The 24068-nt window shown below is 45.9% G+C and overlaps 2 protein-coding genes across 2 annotated transcripts in view; both read left to right on the top strand.

Annotated features, from left to right (window-relative positions):
• Positions 1-24068, top strand: part of LOC310799721 (E3 ubiquitin-protein ligase TRIM47-like) — a 495544-nt gene that overhangs the window by 255122 nt on the left and 216354 nt on the right. The window lies entirely within an intron of this gene.
• Positions 1-24068, top strand: part of LOC310799570 (neural-cadherin-like) — a gene marked incomplete at both ends in the record, with an annotated part of 319707 nt that overhangs the window by 290144 nt on the left and 5495 nt on the right. Inside the window, 3 exons of the mRNA XM_083662160.1 lie at positions 1175-1439; positions 12637-12817; positions 18148-18392. Coding sequence (XP_083518286.1) covers positions 1175-1439; positions 12637-12817; positions 18148-18392 — 691 coding nt within the window. The remainder of the gene's footprint in view (positions 1-1174; positions 1440-12636; positions 12818-18147; positions 18393-24068) is intronic.

Below are 24068 nucleotides of genomic sequence, written 5' to 3'. Positions count from 1 at the left end.
TCCTCTCTTCTCATTCATAAATTATCTCTGTTTCTGTCTCCAGCCCCCCCCTCTCTCTCTCTCTGCAATCAGCAAGATGCCTCCCCACAACTGGCTTTTCTGCACTGTGTGTGTGTGCGTGTGTGTACGTGTGTGTGTGTGTGTGTGTGTGTGTGTGTGTGTGTGTGTGTGTGTTTGCATGCCGGAGTGTGTACTCACACATGTATGTGTGTATAGCCTACTTGTTGACAGTGGAGCATGTTCTAGCTCCTCCTACAAGTCAACACATCACAAGGTCTCAGCTTTGGGAACTGATGTTGTTTGGGAACTCCTGGTCTCTAGTAGTCTGATTATTCAGACTGCCTCGTGAATTCATGAACTCATTTCCTCTTCGTCAGAGCATTTCTATGAGGGGGCGGGCTTCGTCTTTCCTAACCAATCACTAGAGACCAAGGTGTCCACAGAGCTACCTAACCTCACGTCACCAGGCTCTTCCCGAGGCGACCGGCCGGCACGGCAGGGCAGCCGCAGCAGTCTTGCTAGTCACAAGCACAAGCTAACGTAGCTAGCTAATGCTAGCCAGCTTCTCCCTTCTCAGCAGCAGTCTTGCTAGTCACAAGCACAAGCTAACGTAGCTAGCTAATGCTAGCCAGCTTCTCCACGTTAAGCGGCCAAATTCGGCGGACGTTGTAGGCTACTAAGTCTTATCGTACACCGCAGTAACTAATAAGACATGCGTCGGGCTGCTCAACATGGAGAAGCTAGCTAGCGTTAGCTAGGTTCGTTGGCTCTGGCCACAGCTGTGTCTGTTTCTGTTGTGCATGACTGACAACATCGTTAGCCAATCAGCGCCCGTTATTGGATTTTCAACCGGAGAAAAGGCATTTGCACATGGCGATACCAGACCAAGAAGAGCCAAATCCACAACTGTGGAGTGGGCGTGGCTTCGAAGGTCTGGAGCCAGGCTAGATCTCTAAACTCAAGTTAGCTTGCTAGGTCAGCAGCACTAACCCCGCGTCACCAGACTCTCTCTCTCACAGCACTTCAAGGGGAGAGGTGACCATGTGACCATGTCTTATTGCAGTGGGGTGTCTCTATCTAATATTAAAGGTCTGCTTATACTAAGTCAAATTCCTCATTTGTAATCTGATTACTTCCTGTATTCAAGTGAATCTTGAATCTTGTCCCCATGCAGATCTTCCAGGGCCTCCTCTGTGTTCTCTACAACCTGGGCGACGGGGACTACAACCTGACGCTGCCCGCCTACCGCCTCGACAACGGCGAGTGGCACCAGGTGTTCCTGGATCGTCACGACAACGAGATGACCCTGCGACTGGACGGCGGCGGGGGTCAGCGGGAGGTCACGGGGTCACAGGGGCGGAGCCGAGAGATCATCGTCGACCCCGCTGCGGTGATGCTGGGAAACGCCCTCCCCTCCGCTAACAACAGGAGCTTCCAGGGTGAGCATCTTTGTCTCCATCTTTGTCTCCATTACACTTCTCAGAGATCACCTGTCAATCAAACAGTGTGGGCGGGACTGCTGTGACATCCTGTTCCTTAGATTTTCTGTTGATTCAGTTTATGTTTCTGTAGGTGGCGCTGTTCTCTTTGTCTGCTCAGCCTGTAGGTGGCGCTGTTCTCTTTGTCTGCTCAGCCTGTATTGTCAATAATGTAGCTCCTACTCAAAAGCAGCGACATCAAATACGTAAGGGTTAATGCACGACGAGGTGTACATTATCACTTCCCTTAAAAAGTGATAATGTACACCTCAAAGTGCATTAACCCGCTTATACCATGGTCACTTGCCAACAAAACAATAAGACCAGTCATTTATATTTCCATGTGTAATAAATAAAGCAATCTAAATGGCTAAATGTCTGTTATTCATACTGTAAATCAGTCTTCCACGAAATAAAATAGTCCCTCCCACCTCCACCAACCTCCGTTTTAAAGCCGACTCAAACGTTAACTTTATTACAGGAATGCAGGTTTAACGATGTTTTGCGTTCTACATTAAATGAAGACATTACCGTTTGGCTGCTTGCTTTATTTTGTATGATAGATACGTATTGGCCAAGTATATTAACATTTAAGAGCGAAGAGTTTCAGGAAGTGAAAAGTGCAGCGGGTGCTGTATGTGGTGAAATGCAGCTCTCTCTCTCTCTCTCTCTCTCTCTCTCTCTCTCTCTCTCTCTCTCTCTCTCAGGGCTCGCCCCCGCTCGTGCACGAGCCGAGGGAAATCTCTCCTCTTTGTCGCCGAAAATCAAAATTGTAAATAAGAGTTATTTTTGATAAACTGAGCACACAGGGGTGATTTAAATAGTTACTTTGACCGACTCAATTTTTTTCTCAACTTAGAAAAGTGCCTTATTAACCCTTAACGGGGGTATAGAGCTCAAACTGCTCTCTTGATAACACTGATGAAACTATGGCGCATTGATATGAACGGTGAACAGACCATTTGGCTGAACAACTTTACCAACTGTACATTATCACTTTTTAACGGACACCCTGCAGCCAATCAGAATCGAGTATTCACCCAGACCATGGTATAAATCATGATATTGTGGATGGTTTATCTGTGGAAGAGCAGCCTATAATCTGTGTGAGCTGAGCCAATAGCAAACACACAGCAGAGCTATTGGCACATTCATCCATGTGAGAGAGATGGACAGAAAGTTCCCCCGTTTCAACTCCTGCACAGACACTGTAGAGAGAGCCAGAGTGGAACGTCACTTCCTGCTTCAGCACTGTACCAGAGATTTTCATCCGCCATTTATTTCCCCATAGACATTTCGTAAAATGCTTATAAAAAATAGTTTTACTTGTTCAAACCAAACGGTTCAGATATATTTAGAAACAGGAGAGATCGCATAACATTTCACTCGGACCAAAACGTGAAAAAAAATGCGCGTTTAAATAATTTTTTTATTCCATTCGAGTTTTGGTTGTGGATAACCTGGAAGTTGTGGATAACCTGTGTGTGAGGTGTAGAGAATGTGCTGTGATGTACTGCTGATGAGGCAGATTGAGAGGCATGACATGTCCTTCAGGGCATGTGAGCCGGGTTTGGACATGTTGTTCTCATGAAAAGTGCTGCCAGGAATCTAATAATAGATCCTTTGACTTCTTCCTAAAGCCTTCTTTCTAGGAAGAACAGTGGTGCCCCCCCCCCCCCCCCCCCCCCCCATTAATGATTGATGTGACAGTTTAATGGTTAATTCACTCAAATGCATATTCCTTGTTACGGTGAAAACACGCCGCACGCGACTCCTGCACGTAAGCTGCGCGGCGTGACCATTCGCGACCTTGTGCGCAGCCAGTTTTCATTAGGACACTATGTTAACAGATCTGTCAGTGAGTCCACACTGAATTACGCTCAGCTCAGCTCCGCGGACGCTCAGGGCACGCAACTCAGCCTGGATTTCTATTTTCCTGTGCGGCCGTCTGCGCCCGTGAGCGACTCTGTCAAGCAGAACAGATCAGATCAGGGCAGACAGGAACTCCGAAACCGGACATTCGTCAAATAAAACCAATTTCAAAGTGAAATAATGTTTATTTACGTTGTTGATTGCCCCTTTGTAAGTGTCAAAAGAGAGAAAGAGCAGTTGGAGAGGGGGAGCGGCTTCTAGGGGCTCGTTGCCCACGGAGCAACAAGTAGAGAGCTAGGACTCGCCTTCTCTCTACAACAGCACGCACTGGGAAAACGGGAGGAGAACAGACTTAAATATGATGCAATTGCATTTTATACCGCCGAAGGTAGCCATTAACAGTTATCCCAAACATATTACTTTATATATTTATGTTGTTATTTACTACCCATGATAATGAAGACAATAGATCTGGGGCAAAATATATAGCGGACGAGCAGAGCACGCAAAGTGAGCTGCGCTCTCTGTGTGGACACTTTAAGCGACTTCTGCGCGGAGGTGCACTGCGCGGCGCATGCGCGCAAGTTCCGCGTACCGGTTTGTCCCCGCCGTTAGTTGGGATTATGGCCCTCGGCAGGGGTGGGAGGGCTGTGCCTGTGTGTGTGTCTGTGTGTTTGTGTGTGTGTGTGTGTGTGTGTGTCTGTGTGTTTGTGTGTGTGTGTGTGTGTGTGTGTGTGTGCGTGCGTGTCCGTGTGTGTGAGTGAGTGAACGAGTATGTGTTTGTGTGGATCTGTGATGTGTTGTGGTAATGTCTTTAGTTTGAGAGTTTTTGTTCAAGTGTGTGGGAGGGATATGGAGATTCATAGACTGTTGACTATACATTAGTGTGTGTGTATGTGTGTGTGTGTGTGTGTGTGTGTGTGTGTGTGTGTGTGTGTGTGTGTGTGTGTGTGTGTGTAAAGTGTGTAGCCTATATCCCCCACACGCACGCACACACACACACACACACACACACACATACAGTACACACACACACACACACACACACACACACACACACACACACACACACACACACACACACACACACACACACACACATACACAGAGCAATGTTAGCAAGATGGGGGTGTGTGGCAGCTACAGGAGAGAAGCGGTTTGTTAGGAAGAAATGGAGAGAAAAGGAGAGGCAGGTTGATAGAGCGAGGAGAGGGGAAAGTGATCCCCTGAGTTAGACGAGGTGCAGACAGCGCCGCCTCAGGCAGGAAGAGACAATGCATGTGTTTATTCAATGGACTTTAACAGTGTTTCCCTTCAAAATGGGCAGACGAGATCTACGGTGGCAGGGGATAGTGTGCAAGTGTGTGTATATCTGTACATGTATGCAATGTCTTTTCACATAGTGACCAGCAGGGGAATGAACACACCATAGCTTTGGGAGATTGGCCCTTAATTGGTCAATTAAGCTGCTAAATGATCAAGGATCAAGACACCAAAACCATTCACATGTCCCCGCCCACAAGATCATCACATGTCCCCGCCCACAAGATCATCACATGTCCCCGCCCACAAGATCATCACATGTCCCCGCCCACAAGATCATCACATGTCCCCGCCCACAAGATCATCACATGTCCCCACCCACAAGATCATCACATGTCCCCGCCCACAAGATCATCACATGACCCCGCCCACAAGATCATCACATGTCCCCGCCCACAAGATCATCACATGACCCCGCCCACAAGATCATCACATGTCCCCGCCCACAAGATCATCACATGACCCCGCCCACAAGATCATCACATGTCCCCGCCCACAAGATCATCACATGACCCCGCCCACAAGATCATCACATGTCCCCGCCCACAAGATCATCACATGACCCCGCCCACAAGATCATCACATGACCATGTGGCAGTGTTGAGTGATACAGGCTCCATGCTAACACTTAACACATTGAGTGCCAAGGACGTCTCTGGACGTCCTAAAAAAATGTAACGAGGAGTGCCAAGGACGTCTGTGGACGTCCTAAAATCATAATTCATATTATTCCATAATTCTGCTGTTTAAGGTCGTACCTAGCCAGTGAGCATGAATCCCTTCAAGGGATCACACGGCGCCACCTTAAACATCGACAGGGAAGCTGCGCCACCCACCTCAGATCCTTTACTTTGTGCATGAGACAGCAGGGAAAGACGTGATCAAAGAGGAAACCGATGCATGCTTCAGCCAGAGCCGTATATATTGCTCTGTCTGCAGCGGAGAGTGGGCTCGGCTGCATCCGCGCTCACAACTGAGCTCTTATGCTTCTATCTATCTCCACACGCTTCCCTGCCAGAAAGCCAGCATCCGAAGCCGAACGGCCAAGCCTTTTCGTTCAGTCGCGTTTTGCATTTCCTTGATGCGCGCTGGGATCCGTCCGGGGCAAAAACGGAGTCGAGAAAACAAACTCTGTGCGTGTGGGGAGGAGCCCACAGCTCAGAGGTGGAGAAGGGGGGGGGGGGGGGGGGGGGCACGCAGGCTGCACAGAAACCACACCACGCCACCACATCAGAAAACACCAGCCAGAGTCAGTGAATGTGCTCGAAATTAGAGTGCAAAAGGTATTCATAAAAGTGACTATATCTTGGAAAGTAAAAAAAAACGACAGAAAACCCTTGAAAGTGCACTTTTTTCAGAGGCTGTCATTTCATAATGGAACTGTCTAGAAACAAAATTCCTTCTTTGGAAGAAGCAGGAGTGTTCAATGTTTCATTAAAGTCCAGCCCCGTCAATATAGCCCTAATAGAAAAAATTCTATAGCTGTTTTCAACTGAATGGAAGTGAATCTGGCACAGGCTCCAGACAATTTTACTGAAGCGCTGTGGCACTCAATGTGTTAAAGGAGAATTACGTTTTTTTACCACCTTATTTCCAGCTTTATTTATGCTTTATAACTCACCCTGAAAAGGCATTTTTGAAATGGATAGACTACAAAGCCATAACGTGCGAGCAGCGGCCTGGAACAGAGGAAATAGGGCTGTGTGTGTAATGTGTGCATTTACGTCCTGTAAATAGCTTATTTTCTGCCACACAACGAGAAGGGGTTAGGAAGGGGTTAGGGACTTCTGGGTAAGCCTACAAAAACACGTCCTCCTTGCGGTACTCCATACACTATGTGGAGTGATACTATCAGCTCCAGAGAGTTGCAGAACCAACCTAAAATCTTCAGGGCGAAAATTTAAGTTGCATTAGGGCCTATGTCCATCTAGCGTCTTTTTCCGACCGTTAAACGCTGGAAGTACGCTGGGAAGCGCTGATCTCAGTGCACAATATACAAGCAGTCTGAAACTAACATTAGTTCAGTGCGGTAGCTATCTTGATAGCTGACAGCTAACATTAGCAAACAACACACATACAGTACAGTGATTTAGCTCAACACTCACCAGAAATATTAAGTGTCTAGCCAATCTGCTCCCACAATTGAGCCTTTCTGTCTCTGTTGCAATAGTTTCTCCATGATTAAAGTTGCCAGAAAAGGAGCACCCAGCGTCTTTCTGAAAAGTTAAAATATTTTCAAAATAGCTCTGTGCTGTGAAAATAGACGCTGGGCGCAGCAGAGCACTTTCTCTAGACGTCCGTGTGCGCCCGCATACGCTCGCTCCTCATTGGAAACAACTGAAAAAAGACGCTGGACCTGAGGAAAAGACGCTAGGTCGACACAGGCCCTTAGCTTTATTTACATAATCAATAGCCATAAAGCAGTTAAACATAGTTATTAATCGTAAATGCACACACATAGATCAATTCTTTTCTCTACGTCAGTTGGCTTCTTAGCGGTTTGCTGTCACTCCGCAGTCGCTGTTGTTCCCGTGTTCCGGTAGTTTTGCCCCACCCCCTCCCCTGCCACCACCAACGTCATGGCTCCTGAGGGATTCCCCACGGGGGGGATTTCTATTCTATGCATTTCTAATCTCTCGAGACAGACTTTTGACTTGCATCGAAAATCTGTTGGCAAGCTCTGTGAAAACAGAACTCGTAGGGGGCAGGCTCACACGCTGCGCTTTACCCAATCGAAATGGAGTGGGCGTGACCGAGTCAACCAGTGTGTAGTTAAACTTGTCATTTTCAGCGTGTAGCAACGAGCTAGCGTTGTTGTTGTTGTTGTTTCACAGCAGCGGAGGCATTTGAGATGACAGATTGGACAAGCAGGGAGCAGAAAGGAAATCCATAAATGGTCAGTCGGTCTGACCATGTGAGACTAGGCCTGAGCCAATGGCAGAGCTCACAGGGAGCGGAAAGGGATTTTCTTCCACTGCCGGAAAACTCTGGGGGACTCCTTTGAGTTCTGATTATTCAGGCATTGAAACAAGCCTGCCCCCAGAGGTTAGATGTATATATATTTATATATATTTTTACCGTTGGGTTCCCAGATTGATGCATTCCTGACACCCTCCTCTCATCATTGCTGGAGGAGCGTCATCACGGAGCCTCACGTCAAACCTTAATCTTGTTTTATTGCATCATTAAAGTTTACTGTGAACTTTCATACTAGCCTCTCATGATTGAATAGTTCCTGGTAGTTCAAACAGAGGCTGAATTCAGTACGCAGCCTGCAGAGCTTTTTATGTTGTGCAGGTTATTAATGTGCTTCTTGCTGTGTGTATTGTTTGTTGTTATTTTGGGTGTGTTGTTAGGGATGTAAGATTGGTTTTGTGATTGAGGTCTGAGATAGAGACGTGTTTTTTTGAACGGAGGCCAAATGTATTCTGAGTAGATATGAGAGGACTTGTGCACAGTGCAAATAAAAGAGGACCATCTGTTTCTTAGTTCAGAAAAACTAATTTGTGGCCAACATAAAGGTGCAAGTGAAAAGAGAACGCTATGTACAAAGGTTTTAGCCACTGCTTTATATCGGGCATTGTAGCAATAAATTAGTTTTTCTGAATTAAATCTTTTGTGTGTGCTAGCCTTTTATTTGCAGTGTGCAGAGTTATTTTCCATCTTTCTAGTTTATAATATATTGATTCTTGTACCTACGTTACAATTGACCTTCATCATGAGCACAACCAACACGTTTACTTTTTTATGGATTTTAATACAAAACATTGAATAACTAACGAGCAATGGCAGCTTCAGTCTGTCCTTATTGTGCCGCACTTCCACATTTCCTGTGACACCTGGAAAGTTTTGTTTACCAGGAACGGGATTGTTTTTTTTACACGTTTATTTATGTCTCTCTCGCCCCCCCGCTCACAACTTGCATTGACTTCATGCCTGGTAGCTGCAGCGCGGCTGTGGCGTGGCGTACGGCTGGTGTGAACGATCTCGCCTGTTAACAAGGACGCCGAAATGAAACTGCCGTAGCGCTGCATAGCTTCAGCGTGGGCTTGGCGTATGGTGTGAAGATGATCAGGTAGCAAGTTCCAAAGCTTTGCTCCTTTCACAGTAAAGAGTGTTTTACGGAATGAGACTTTACAGTTGCCGCTTGAATAGCTCTGCAATTTCGTGATGTATCTAGAGAAAGGCAAGTCCATTTAGACTAGGGGTGCACCGATCACGTTTTTTGCCACCGATCACCGATTGCCGATCACCTATGAGAAATATCTGCCCAACCGATCATCGACCGATCACCGATTACCGATTACCGATCACCGATATATATATATATATATATATATATTTTATATTTTGTAGGCTAAAGGAAACTGCCAACATGATTTTTTTGTGTGTGAGATAATTGGAGCACAAGACTGTGTTGAACTAAATGGCTAGTAGTAGTCCAGTTCCCTCAGTTCAGTTTATAAAAGAACAAAAATAATTCCACTTCGGGATTTCCATGTTACCAGTTCAATGCAGTTCAGTTCACTCAACAAAAATACTCCATTTTCCGGGATTTCCCTGTTACACAAGGAAAATAACTTCGACCCAAGTTAACTATTTTATCGATTAAGCTAAAGCGGCTAAAGCTAACCGGAGCTATTAACGTTAGGAGGATATACGCAAATATGGATCAAACACAGTGAAGAATAGGGGGTTCTGAATATGGCTGATTCAGGAATAGGACGGATAGTGCTCGCCCTGGGGTGTCCGTAAAAACACGAGGCAGGAGACAGATGGGAGTTCAACCGTTTAGTTGTCAGTTCTCTTCAGTACAGTACAGCAGTATAGGCTCTTTACAGCATTATGACAGGAATAGTAGGATTGTGTGTGGTCTGGAAAAAGGAGGCAATAAAATATACAAACAGGTCAGTAACCAAGCTTGCTGTTATATAGGCCAATTATAGTGATAATTAACAACTAATAATATATAAATGATAATTAGGTCAACTGTAAGTCAGTTACTCTTAAACACCAGTCTTGAACCATGACTAAAGCCAAAGAGCTCCCACTCATAGAACCGGGGTTATGCACAATAACCGTCATACATTGGGATCCGCATCGAACGAACATCAAAACGACCCGCCCATCGAGGCCGAGTTACAGTGTTATAATTAGCAGCACTATGAGTGCGATCTACATAATGGTGACATGACGGGAGAAACAACAGAATCACAAGCTACACACGAGCTAAACTCCATCTGAGTAGTGGCATTAATTAGCGCAACAGACAATCAAACCGCACAAGTGCACGCCTAAACAAACGTTATTGCAATGATTGCAGGTAGATCGATCTAAAACCAAAAGGGAATGCAATACAGGAATATTAACATAATAATGACTTACTGGTTGGTCATATACACACATGGAAGAAAGGGATTAGAACATGTTCAACTGTCCAAAGAAAGGAAGAAAGTCTGTCTGAATGGAGCGCACATCCACATAGCAGCACACTTTCGCTTCCTTCAAAGTGCCCGCGGGAACATCAATGCTTGCGTGGAAATTGTCTGTGTGTGCGCGTGCACTACCCCGACTACCACGTTAATCTGGGACTTTAATACACACGGATTTAACAGCATGCAAATGCCTCGGTAGGCGGGAGGACTGGAGGTAACTTCTCTCTGCTGAGTCTGCTCTAATCACCAGCTGATTTGTGTGATTCAAAGACGCAAGGGGTGTGTTGACAGTCTGGTGCGGTGTGTGCATGGAGGTGAGTACACTGACGAAAGCAAAGCGTGTGCTTTGCAACACAATGATATAAACGTTAGAGCACAATATGAAAGTTAAACGATAGACATTGAAGACATGAAAATGGGCTGCCTCATGTTTCTCACGTGCAGCATGATCGGCTATGCGATCGGCAACATTAAAGGAATATCGGAAACAGCAGATCACATATTTGAGGTCCAAATCGGCTGATACAGATTGCGTTCCGATCGATCGGTGCACCCCTAATTTAGACATTTAAAGGAACACTCCACCCATTTTCAACCAGCTTTGTATCATTAGAACATCAGTAGTATATCAGAAAACTGTAAACGGTTTTGAAGTCTGTCATTTAATTTGACAGTTATTGAGTGTTAAAGTGTGGACCAGTGACATCACTGGTCCACACTAACTCAAATTAATAACTCATTAACTCAAATCAACTCTCAATAACTGTCAAACTATTCATCATTCATCTAGTTTGACAGTTATTGAGAGTTGATTTGAGTTAATGAGTTATTCATTTGAGTTAACACTCAATAACTGTCAAATTAAATGACAGACTTCAAAACAGTTTACAGTTTTCTGATATACTACTGATGTTCTAATGATACAAAGCTGGTTGAAAATGGGCAGAGTGTTCCTTTAAATACAAGCTTTACTTAATGGAATTGATAAAATGTGCAAAACTTAGGAACTTGTAATATGAATAAAGATATGAAATATAAATAAAACAAACACCAATTTAGGAAAAATTAGTTTAAACAATTGATCTAAAAGTGGCTGATGAAGGGGCTGAGCTCTTCAGGTAAGCTGTTCCAAGGCCTAGGAGTCCCTAATGGCAAAGACCTGATCACCCTCAAGGCCTAGGAGCCCTAATGGCAAAGACCTGATCACCCTCAGTTTTCATAGACTGGAACAAGGAGGGCCTGGTGGAGGTTCTCAGGCTGCACACTGGCTCAAAGATCACAGATATATGTGCAGGCCATACGTGCCTTAAAAGAAATCATTGAAATTTAAAAAAATCAATCCTAGATTTCACAGCCAGCCAACACGGAGAGGTTAATATAGATGGAATGTGTTCTCTTTCCTTGGTTGCGGTACGAATGTGAGGTGTAGAATTTTGATTAAGCTGTTGATTGATTTCTCAGGGAGGCCAGAGAAAAGAGCATTGGATTAATCAAGTCTACGTCTATGAGTTTTTCAGTGTCCCAGAAGCAAGTAAAGGTCTAACTTTGGCCATATTTCTGAGATTGTTGAAGAAGTTAAAATGTGATGAAAAACTTAGGATGTCAGGATCAAAGATCGCCACCAAATGTCTTTCCTGCTGTTTACAATCCAGTCCTAAAAGAGCCAGCACTGTCATAACATATTGTGTATTCACTAGTAACTTTATTATTTGACATTACAACCTTAATATACAGGCAACTACTGAGTGCATTGATGAAAGAGAGCTTTTTGGTATTATCAGCCAGGTAGACCTGCGTGTCATCTGCATATATGGAAGGACACCTTGTGCTTGTCAATGACCTTTCCTAGAGGCGGCACATACTGTATACTGTATAAATGATACATTGTGCCTGTTAATGTGACCTGTTCCAGAGGCAGCATATATAAATAACAGGTGAGGGCCTGAAATAGAACCCTGTGGGACTCCACAAGGTATAATGGACATGGGGATACAAACAGAGTCACTGATACATACTATAAAGTGCCCAGTTATAGAGACTCTCAATTAAAATAGTTGTTCACTGTATCGAAAGCAGAAAACAAAAGTCTGACAAAGCAAACATGGTGTAATCCCCATTATCAGAATTCAGGCCTATCAAAAATGTTCATAAACGTTACTGTATGGTTACAGTATTTAAGAGAGGTAAATGAGGGTAAACTCAGTCATTTTCAAACCTGGGTCCTCAGGATCCGAGAGCCCTGCTGATTTTCATTCTAGCCATCGAATCAGGGAGTGATTTACACCTGCAATGCAAAATGAATGCAATTAACTGCAATTAACCAATTACCAGCTGCAATAGAAAACCAGCAGTACTACTGTGGAACCTGAGAACTTGGTATACTCTATGCTGTATGCTGGAGCAGATAATCTGCTGGGTACACAGGCTGATTCTAATGTCTATGTTGTTATGACTTGATTGTGTGTGCAGGTGCATGTGAATGTACATAAACGTTTTGTATTGCATGTAACCCTCTGTTCTCTCTGCAGGCTGCATGAGGGACCTGCGCCTCAACGGTCGCTACATCCCATTGGGCAGCCAGCCACGAGACGGGGTCTCCCAGGTCAGCATGCAGGGACTCTCCCTGGGCTGCTCCTCTGACTCCTGCAAAAGGAACCAGTGTAGCCCGCCCTTCACCTGCGTTGACCTGTGGAGGGTGCACGAATGCAGGTATGCACACAAAACACACACACACACACACACACACACACACACGCACACACACACACACACAGTGGGCCGTGGCCCACTGGTGGGGCTCAGAGCGCCATCTAGTGGGCTTCCAGTGAACGCTGAGCTGTTAAAAAATAAAACATTGGCATCCAAAAAATAAAATCTTTGCATAAAAAAACAAACTGACTGTAACACACTTGCTCACCTCCCAAACGAGTGACAGAAGAAAACTCAGAAGAAGCTTTTAAAGAGATGAGTGTATGACTGATTAAAAACAGCAACTTTTACATGTATTTATGTCTTTTTTTATGTCTTTTTTTATTTGTGTATTTATTTTTTTATTTATGGATACTTTTTGGAGAGAAATATCTTATTTAGCCCCATGTTTGGAGAGGTAAGTGAATGTCATTTGAACTCAAATCCGCACGGTGAAGCCTGCAGTGTGGCTTCATGCCGACCCTGGAGTGGTTCAGCACCACAGAGATCACGCTCTGCATCAAAGACACAGCCCCAACCACTAGCCTGCCCTGCACATTCAATGCTGATGGTAGACCATTGCATTTACACACATGGGTCAATTGTCCACTTCATTTTGATGGAAATATCCAGATAAATCTCGACAACACCGAGCAATAGCTCACCCCTAACCTGGCCACTTTTAGACTAAATGCCTAAAAGAGGTACACATCAATTCCATTTCCAACCCACTGACCCTGGTAGGATTCAAAATGTCGCCCCGACCAACAGTTCACCTGCTCTGCCTGCTTTCTCTCTAAAGGTTAGATTGTTTGTCAGTGCAGTAATGGGAAATGCGTCGGCACAATGAAAAGCTGCAGCGAGCTAACAGCCTCTCCGCTAACGTGGGCCAAATCAGAGTGCTCCTAGCAACATGCCCTAACCTCAGCAAATTTCTCCCGAGTGCTGGAAACATCAGCCCTCCATTCACTCTCTCCACAGACAGTCCAGCTTTCATCTCGCCTTCCCCTCTCTTCTCCTATCTTCCTCCATCCACCCACCATTTTCTTCACAATGCCTCTCTTCCTTTGCACTCTCTCATCTTTGGCCCCTCCATTTCTCGCTTGGCAATGGCCACGGCAATTCTCTTCTAAAATTGTGTTTTTCAATAAAAAGCAGATCTGCGCATTTTTCCCCTGCAGCGTTATTATCCAGAGAGCAGACATTTAGAGCAGCATTCGTGAAGCAACTCATGACATTTGTGGTGACCAAGACCGGGTTCAAAAACCCCAAAGAGCAGACACAAACGACCGGACAGTGTTCACAGTTCTTTACTGATGGCTTCAAGGCCGATTTATGCGAGCTTTGCTTGGTGGAGGCTTGGGAAGGGAACGGGAGGGACAAGAGGAGGAGGGGAGGAGTTCCGTGAGATATATGTTGAAGCAGAGTCGTGCAGGGACTTGAAGGAGAGGATTATAACTTTGTAAGTGATCCTGTAAGCTACAGGAAGCCAGTGGAGATCCCTCAGGATTGGGGTGATGTGGTGTCGGAAGGGGGTGGAGGTCAGGAGACGAGCAGCAGAGTTTTGTACCAGTTGCAGTTGATTGAGGAGACGTGAGGGGAGGCATTGCAATAGTCCCATCGTGAGGTGACGAAGACATGGATTAGACGTTGTGCATCGGCGAGGTGAAGACAAAGACGCTGGGATTTCAAACAAGACGGCCCAACTTCAACTCACTTCCTGTCATTTTGGCACACGCGCGTTTTGCCCGTGGTTTTCCACGGACACGCCCACTTAGGAGGTTTTCGGCAGGTCTGAGTCTATTGGAGTCAATGGGAAAAGTCAACGTGATCTCAGATTATGACAGATTCTTTCGCCCCCATATTCATTCAAGTAAATATTCGGCCCATTCTCCGAAGCCACATATCTTCAGAATATTCTGACACTAAAATGGCATTTTTCAGACAGACAGATCAGGAGAGAATTTAACTCGTTCAAGACCTGTCTCTGTCTCAGCAACACACTCTCGCGAGATTTTGCAACAGGAACTCATGTTAGCAGGGAGCGATTAGCTAAAGCTGAAGTTCGTTGGTGTAGTAGCTAAATCTGTGGCTAGAATTTATTTTTATGGAATATCTTAGTTTCAACTGTATTGAGCTAACAAGGGGCAGCTTTATGTTTATGTGTGGTTTGTGTGGAGTTTGGGAACTCACGATCTCTATTTCAAGTTAGCTTGCTAGGTCAGCACTAACCCGCAGGTCAAAAAAGGCAGACTGTCTGGTGGTGTAAAATGGAGTTAGCATCTCTGCAATCTGTAGTCTATACTGCAGGTGGAGGCTAAACCTTGTTGTGTAAAACCTGATAATGGTAGCTTGTGTACAGTCGAGACGATGACAATGCAGCAGTGTTTTCCCTTCTTCTTCTTCTGGCACTCAAATCCCACAGCAGCTGCATCCTGTTTGTACAAGATGGAGATGTGAGAGAAGCGTTTGACAGGTAGGAGGAGAGGGAGTCACTTAACAAAGTCGTGCTCAGCAACACAAAAGCATGGATCGCACCCTCTCCAGATTGTCAGCGTATCAAACATATGGCACTTACCCAGCAAACACTGACAGTAGACGTTGAATTGAGTTGAAAACCGGTGTGAATGTAATACTGCGATGAACGTTGAGACGATGTGAATGTAGTCGTCGATGGCTGCTGTCTGAATCTTGATCATAGTACCAGAATAAACTCCCGCACACTGTCTCCACATGCAATTAAAAAGTTTAATCAGAATAACGTTTCGGTCGTGAGACCTTCAACAGATTCTCTGAATCTTGATCATGAAATTGGTACCTAGTGTTCCTGACATCGGTTTACAAAGCTGTTTTGTGCCATACGCTCATATTGTATTGTGAGAAGCTTTTCTCACTGTAAGCTTGGCCTCCTTACAGTACTATAAGTCTATACATTGATATCATGGGTTACCATGACGCTAAAGCAGAGATGGGGACTTGGACTTGAGACTTGGACTTGAGTCACACTTAAGTCACACACACAGTGACTTGAGACTTGACTTGAGACTTGCCCTCAAAGACATGAGCCTTGACTTGGACTTGAGATTTGGGACTTGTGAACAATCTTTTATTTTATTTTTTATTTTTTGTGTGCATTAACATTAAGGAAATGTCTACTACTACTAATGTCAACTCATCAATACTGATATGCTAATAAAGGAGTGAGGACATGCTTTGAATTCCTTAGTTTCTTTTAGCTATACAGTATTCTAAGCAGGCCGGATGGCATCCAGCAGATGATAGAACGCCTATCCATAAGAGACTTGAGACTTGACTTGGACTTGTGACCAAAGACTTGAGACTTGACTTGGACTTGGAAAAAAATGACTTGTGAGCATCTCTGCGCTAAAGACCAAAATGGTGAAGATGGCTTCATTTTGGACAGATTCCGCAATTCAATGCCACACAAGCCACAATCTGCCCGTCAAATCTTGGGCCAAAAGTCAACGTTGATCATGAGTTCAACCTTTTGTGTTTGTCGCCTGGGACAAGGATGTGATCAACTTGATCCCAAAATGTAGTTTCATGTGGCTGTGGCCTCCAAAGGTTCAGTCAGTGTTTTCTAAGTGTGAGCAGATCTCCAGAAACCTGAGGTGAGACTCATCTCTGATGTCATCACAGTCAGATCTCCAGAAACCTGAGGCGACACTCATCTCTGATGTCATCACAGTGAGTGTACGGCCCGGAGTCGGCTGTTAGTTTGAGCTGTGACACCCAAAGTCTGAATCAACAGAAGTTAGGCTGTGGGTATATGACGACTGCTATTGGCCATCTATTTCAGACGTTTATTCTCCTCCGCTTCCGCCATCTGCGTGCAATCAGTTTCAAAGTTCCCGGCGCTACCTCTAGGGGCACCGATGATCAAGTTGTTTGTCTTTTGATCAGTAAAAGTCGTATCACGTAGTCGACGTACATCTTTTGCTGTTTTATTTTGCAAGGATTTAGCCAGGACTCGCCACCCCACGTGCAAATGTTCCACCAAAACAAGTCCCCCCCCCCCCCCCCCCCACCCGACACTATTTTGCACTATTTCTGCATCCTGGATTTAGTGCCGCCCAAGACTCTTGTGATTGGTTTAAAGAAATACAAACAAGACAAGAGCGTTTTCTTCTTCTCCTGAGCTGGCACGGCGCTAAGATGAAGCGTGGAGATGAGATAGGTCCGGCTATGCGAGACTACACCCAAATTAGCTTTTAATTATAGTGGTGGTTTCTGAAGTGAGGCAGAAAATGTGCGCCTATCTGCATAAAATCATCCTCGTTACTCTGTCACCGCCCCCAGTCAGCGTTTTCCTCCTCTTTCACCGCCCCCAGTCAGCGTTTTCCTCCTCTTTCACCGCCCCCAGTCAGCGTTTTCCTCCTCTTTCAATTTGTTCTCTGTGGCGCCGTGCGCCCGCGTGACATCACAGATTGAGGGGAAGGGGTGAGCCTAGTTTCTGGCTGTGAGAGATGAAGTTTTGCTAATACACAGCTTTATATTGTACATATGCACTGGCCTTGTAGAGCTGCTAATGATACAACACACTGCACATTCTGCGCACACATACACACTTTCCTCTGTTGCATTCTCATATTTTCTGATTTGTCGTATTTTTCATAATTTGTACATACAGTATATTTTCGTACATTTTCCTTGTCTCTGTAGATTCTACCGCTGTAAAAACTGCACGCCTTGCATAAAGGTAGAGCCTGACCGATACTGGATTTTTGAGGCCGATACCGATATTAGGCAGTAAAACAATTCCGATATCGATATATCGGCCCAATGATCCCTCAATTATCAAATACCTAACAAAGATATGACTTGACATGACTTGAGATATGTAATGTAGGCAGGATATTTTACAGCTCATCAATCAACTTTATTGTCCAAATTGACATCAATGCAATGAAACAGTAAACTTCACTGGGAATTTAATAATTATAAATAACTAGAAATACAAAAACACAAATAGAACAAATATAAAATATTAAGAAATATGTATATATATATGTTAAGAAAAAATATCAAATATACACAACATGTTGTCTATAACTTAAAAAAGAAATAAAATAAAATATCGGTATATCGTTATCGGCCGATAATATCGGTGGACCGATATATCTCGGTCGGGCTCTACATAAAGGCAGTCATACTTTTCATTCAAATGTCTTAATGCCTTCTTGTCCTGTAACTGTCCATGTGTCATGGATGCCACCCCATTGTCTCTTCTCTTATTTATAACAACCCCTTTCCCCCACAGGCATCACCAAGGTTTCATCTGACCCTTTCTGACTTTTTGTTTGCCCTTCTTTTGCCCATTTTGCCGACAGATGCCCGCCTGGTCACATGATCCGCGTGAACGGCACCAAGAAGTCGTGCGTGTACACCGTGTGCGCCACGCGGCCCTGCCACCAGGGCACCTGCGTGGCCCAGTCGCCCGCCAAGTTCACGTGCCACTGCCCCGAGGCCTACAGGGGGCGCCACTGTGAGACCACACTGGCCATCTACGGGGAAGACGTGGGCCTCAGCTTCAGCTCCCTCTTCGCCATCTGCGTCTGCTTCATGGCCCTGCTGGGTAGCTACTGCAACTACAGCCTGTTTTACATTGTTCTGTGTCTGCTTCATGGCCCTGCCCCTGCTGGGTAGCTACTGCAACTACAGCCTGTTTGACACTGTGGGGAGAGGATTGGTGCGGGGGAGGGAGTGCCGCAGGAGGGCTGTCTTAAGAGTTTGTGTGTGTGTGTGTGTGTGTGTGTGTGTGTGTGTGTGTGTGTGTGTGTGTGTGTGTGTGTGTGTGTGTGTGTGTGTGTGCGCGTGTGCGTGCATGCGTGCGTGTGCGCGCGTGTGTGTGTGTGTGTGTGTACGGTCGGGCGGGCACGTGTGTGTGTATCACATTGTGGTCAGGTAGCCTACTAGGAGGTAGGCTGTATCCTGTGTGAGAAATGAACGGGGCTGCTAAGCTTGCTTGGTGAAGGCTTGAGTGTGGAGAGCTTCGAGGCTGTGGCTGGATCAAACTAGGGATGGGAATTTCATGCATTTTTCTTAACCGTTAGTTGCGGACCTTAACAATCAATTAACCGGTTAATCATTAACATTGTAAAAAAAATAATAATAATAATGTCCCCCCCCCCCCCCCGCCCCGAAAAAAGCACGTCTTGTCTTTTTCACTTACTTCATCTCCCGCTTTTCGTTGATGTGGTGGCATGTTACAGTGATGTAACTCTCCGTGGTTAAAGCCGTCCAACAATCAGTTGTTATTGCCACCTTGCCGGCTGAACGTAGCTGCTCCTTAAGCCCGTCTTTATGTTTCGTCTACCGCTTCTCAATACGGGTACGTAGTTATTGTGCCTCTCGACGGGACCCTATAGCCTGCTTCAATCAAGACAAGTAGCTCGCAAAATCCCTTCCCCTCCACCACGCTTAATGGCAGCAATGTCCTTTTCCACCATAAAGCAAATCTTCTGTGTTATTTTCTCTGCTCGGACATCACTACAGCTTCTCTTGGCAATTAGAGATAGGATAGTTTGCTGGGAGGACGATGTTCCATCTTCGCCTGGCAATGCAATTGTCGGGTGCTGAGTTTGAACTTATATCATGGTACATCATTGACGAGGTACTAGAGGTGTACTTGAGAACGGCGTCGCAATTTTTACACTTGGCATTTTCGCCTCCTGTTAGCATGAAATGCTCCCACACTGCGCTGCGTTTTGCTCTTTTGTTGCTAGCGCTAGCAGGCGCGCTCATCTTGCTATTGTTGCTATCTGGTCTCTCAGTCGGTTTGTTTCCTGAATCTCAGTCCACCGATCATGTGACTACTTCCTCACGTGACCGCTCCTTCTATTGTTTGGGTGAGGTATGCCCTCTGTCGGACTGGTGGAATAACACAGTGTAAGCTCTGGACATTGAGGTGATACATACAACCATGGATCTACCTATTATACAACGTCGGTCAAAACAGTTAATTCATTTTAATCGGTTACATTCTTAACGGCAGTTAACCGACTATCGGTTAATCATTAACATCCCTAGATCAAACCGGGGGGGCCCGGGCCCGTAGGGGGTACAGGTTAGGCGAACAGGTTAGCTAAAAGTTTAGCGTCGCCAGCGTGGGCCCCCACCGTTGCGGTCGAGGTACGTTTCTAAATCCCTCCAGGCCTGAAAATCTTTCTAGGTGACACACTTCACTGTGTTATCTTTTCTTCTCCTTGTTGCATTCATCCTCTTCTACCTTCAGGTCTGTGTTCAGATCCCTAAAGGATGGGCTGCTGAGGAAGCGCCTCAGGCACACGGTCGTACACAGAGAAGTCGTCGGTGCCGTGACACGTTCCTCTGATTGAATTGAAAAGATCAGCACAGAGCGTCGGGTGTGTGAGCAGTGTGAGACAGAGCAGCAGCACAACACAAAGAACACATCAGAGAGGAACAGAAGAAAACAGGAGCAGACAACAGGAGGAACGGATGCCGCAATAGATTAGACAGAGGAGGGGGCGTCGCTACACGAGCTGGCAGGTGGAGGAGGGGAGAGGAGAGGAGAGGAGAGGAGGAGAGGAGGAGAGGAGAGGAGGGGAGAGGAGAGGAGAGGAGGAACGGGAGGGAAGTGATGGGGAAGGATGTGGTCACCGTGGTACTGCTGCTGGCCATGTCTGCTCCTGACGCCTCCACCTTCTCGTCCTCATTGGTGATTCAGGGGGGCACCGTCCTCTCCACCCAGACGCCAGAAGCAAACAGTTTGCTCGCTTTCGGGTCCGTATTAAACACGGCATCCGACCTTGGTGCTGCCGAGGCCCGGGTGTGTCTCAAGTGTTAATGAGTTGATCTGTAGGCGCACCAGGTGCTGTTTACTCAACCTGCAGAAATTCAGATCAATGCTGGAGGGGCTTTGCGAGTCATTTCAATCGGTTGAAGCGTTCCTCGAGTGCTTCTCATTCTGGAACGTTAAGTAGCGGCAGGAGAGATGATTCTGTTGGTTTTTTTCTCCGTGTCGTCTTCATTTCATTCTCTTTGTAAACGAGTCCACATGTTTGAATAAGGCGAAGAAAAGGAGGGCCGCTTCTCTCTCGATGGTGCGCCGCTGCTGCTGAAGGACTAGCTGTACTTTTCACAATCGTATGATTGGTTGAAGATTAAAGGGAAAATCCACTCTAAAACAGAAGTTGCACTATGCCATTCCCTTTGAGCTCGGACTGTCAAGTCTCGCATCGCCGACGATGAAGAGTCTTTCTGACACATGGCTGTAAGCAATAGAGCCAAGACAAGTCTTCATCATAGGCATCGGTTGGGTATGGTTATTGTGGCACTCGCTATTTCATAACCAAATGTAATATTGTAGTTTTTATCAGTGTAATGGAGAGAAAGGATCATGCCAAAATTGCCAGACTATTATTTGGAAGCCATATCCAAAATAAAATTCACATCAGGGAGATAGATGTACATGTAAGACCAATGTTCCCTCTCAGATAATAATTGGCTGAAACTAATATTTTATCACATTGATAAATAATAGTGATAGAAGAGGGTTTGGAAGTTTTCGTGGGGAATGAGAGTAGAGGCAGGAGTCGTCTTCTAGGCTTGTGGCTCCAGAACGGAGTGTCTAGTTTATAAATGTTAGCACGTCCTTATCTCTCCACAACATCACTGATTAAGAAACTTGGATTTCTTCCTCCCAGCTCGAAGGTTGATTTAGCAGCCAAAGACGTGACACCAATCATAATGCAGATTCTGTTTACTTATTTCCGCTTGGAAATGTTAGTAGACATGTTAGTAGAGACATGGTTTCCTGTGTTCCCTCCCCTCCCTCCCCGCTCGTTCCCCTCCCTCCCTCCTCCCTCCCTCCTCCCTCCCACCCTGCTCCCTCCCCTCCTGCCCGGCTCCCTCCCTCCCTCCCTCCTCCCTCCCTCCTCCCTCCTCCCTCCCTCCTCCCTCCCTCCCCGCTCCCTCCTCCCTCCCTCCCCTCCCTCCTCCCTCCTCCCTCCCTCGACAACTTCCAGACAAACTTGCGAGGATCCATTTGACGGGGGCACGGCGTGACTGACATAAGAACGTGAACGGCGTCGCACACCCCTTCTGTTTTGATTTTCCCTCGAGAGCCGGGCAAATTGAACTGATCAAGAGATGAGCTGTTCATTTTGAATTGATGTGTGGGACGTCTGCTGCGCACAAAAGGTTGAGTGTTGTCATTGATCTTAAGTGGTTATTTTTGGGCTTTCAGCATCTCCACGTGTCCACAGATCAGTGCAGAATCACCACCTGCATATGCAGAGATGTTGTGTCCACAGATCAGTGCAGAATCACCACCTGCATATGCAGAGATGTTGTGTCTTCTCTGTGGAGGGTGTCCTTCAGCACAGCAGGGAGATTAGACCTTATCAGATTAGTCGCGCAGATGTTGGTCAATGAGGATTTGATACGTGCAGACTGAACAAATCTTTATCATCTGTGCTGCCAGATAAGCTCAGCCGACACTTCAGGGATGGCCGCATTCATTCCGTCACACCAGGCAAAGTTAATTAAGATGTTCACTTTTTTTGTATTATTACAGCTGTTATTATTATTATAGCCACAAGGGGGGATTTTGATTGTGCAGCGACACGAAGGTGGAACATCTGAAGAGAGCAGCTCTGTTGATGTTAGTGGTGTAATTAGCTCAAATAGCTCCGAACATCTCCGCTCTACAATGAGTCCTCCATTAATGGAAAGGATTTGCATAAAAAGGTCCCCATTCTTTAGGATAGAGTTGTCCAATCTGTACAACCCAGCTGGCACAGGTTACCTGAAAAAGACCATTTAATGGATCAACCTGGGGTCTCTCCACGCCCCTGGGTAGGAACCACATGGGGCGTGGCAGAAGGGTCTCCAAGGGGTCATAGGGGTCTCCAAAGGATCGGAGACCCCTTTCGGGGGGTCAGACCCTAACCCAGACCCTAACCCTAAGGACCCAGGGGTCCAATGCCTAACCATAACCAGACCCTCTCCACGCCTAAACCGGACCAGCCACCCAAATGCCTGTCCAGTGTCCATGCCCATTAAATGGGCTTTTTGTGCAAGCTGGTCTGTAGAGAGTGTACAACTCCATCCTAAAGAATGGGGACATTTTATGTGATTCTTTCCCATTGAATGGAGGATTCATTGTAGATGAGGTCACGAAACCGAGCGCTACTTTAGGTCAAGCTGTAGGTTAGTATGGCATGGTGGCTCAGTGGTTAGCAGCACTGAGTGCACACAATAATCTGATAACTGATAATAATCAGGTAATGGCACTAATCTGATTTATGTGTTTACATGCACCTTAGTAAGTAGTCAGAACTCACCTCAAAGTCTGTGAGTGGACACTGAGATTGGGTCGTCGACTGAATAAAACTGATGATTCAGCAAAAAGCCAGGTGTGTTTATCTGATTTCTCGTAATCCGATGACGGCCTTTATCTGATAAAGCATATGGTTACTATGGTAACTCCAGAAATCATTTATACGTATCAACTTGAAGGATCCGGTACTGTGAAAAGAATGGAGTCCGCCATAACTAAATGTTACTGTGTGCCCGCATGTGTGTGTGTGTGTGTGTGTGTGTGTGTGTGTGTGTGTGTGTGTGTGTGTGTGTGTGTCAGCGCATGTTCACTGGTAATATCTAGTGGGATACAGATAGCCCGGAGCTTGTGCTGGAAATTAAGGAGTACCTCAGGGTCTTGCGCCAAGCTAGTGGTTGTTGTTAAGGGCAATGGAATCAATAGAAACCAACTTTAGTGGAGGGGAGAGGAGAGGAGAACGCAGGTGAAGAGGGGAAGAGAAGAGTTAAAAGCGCTGAGGGATGAAGAAGACGAGACGAGGGGAGAGAAAAAAGAGTGATGGTCAAAGAGCCCGCGGGAGTTCAGAGGCAGGGTAAACAAATAAACACATAATCTCTGTTTGTTGCCCTCTGTATCATTCACACACTCTGTGTTTGTCCTCTGGAGAGAGGCCCTTTGAACAGAGCAGCTTCATCTTGTCTGCGCTGCCCTTCGGCTTCCCTGCTCACTTCCCCGTGGAGCTCACACCAGCCACCTCTTTGCAGCAGAATACACACACGCACACACACACACACACACACACACGCACACGCACACACACACACATATGCGGAGAGTGTAAACACATGAAGATGGAAACTCCAGCGGAAAAGCACGGCTTCTGTTTGCGATTCCTTTTTTAAAGCCTACCTATCGACTGTATTTCTCCCTCCATGCATTATCATGCAGAGAAGATATAGTCGATCGATT

Source organism: Poromitra crassiceps, assembly GCF_964638095.1.
Source record: "Poromitra crassiceps genome assembly, chromosome: 28".
Classification (NCBI taxonomy): Eukaryota; Metazoa; Chordata; class Actinopteri; order Beryciformes; family Melamphaidae; genus Poromitra; species Poromitra crassiceps.
This window is presented reverse-complemented; position numbering and strand designations above follow the sequence as displayed.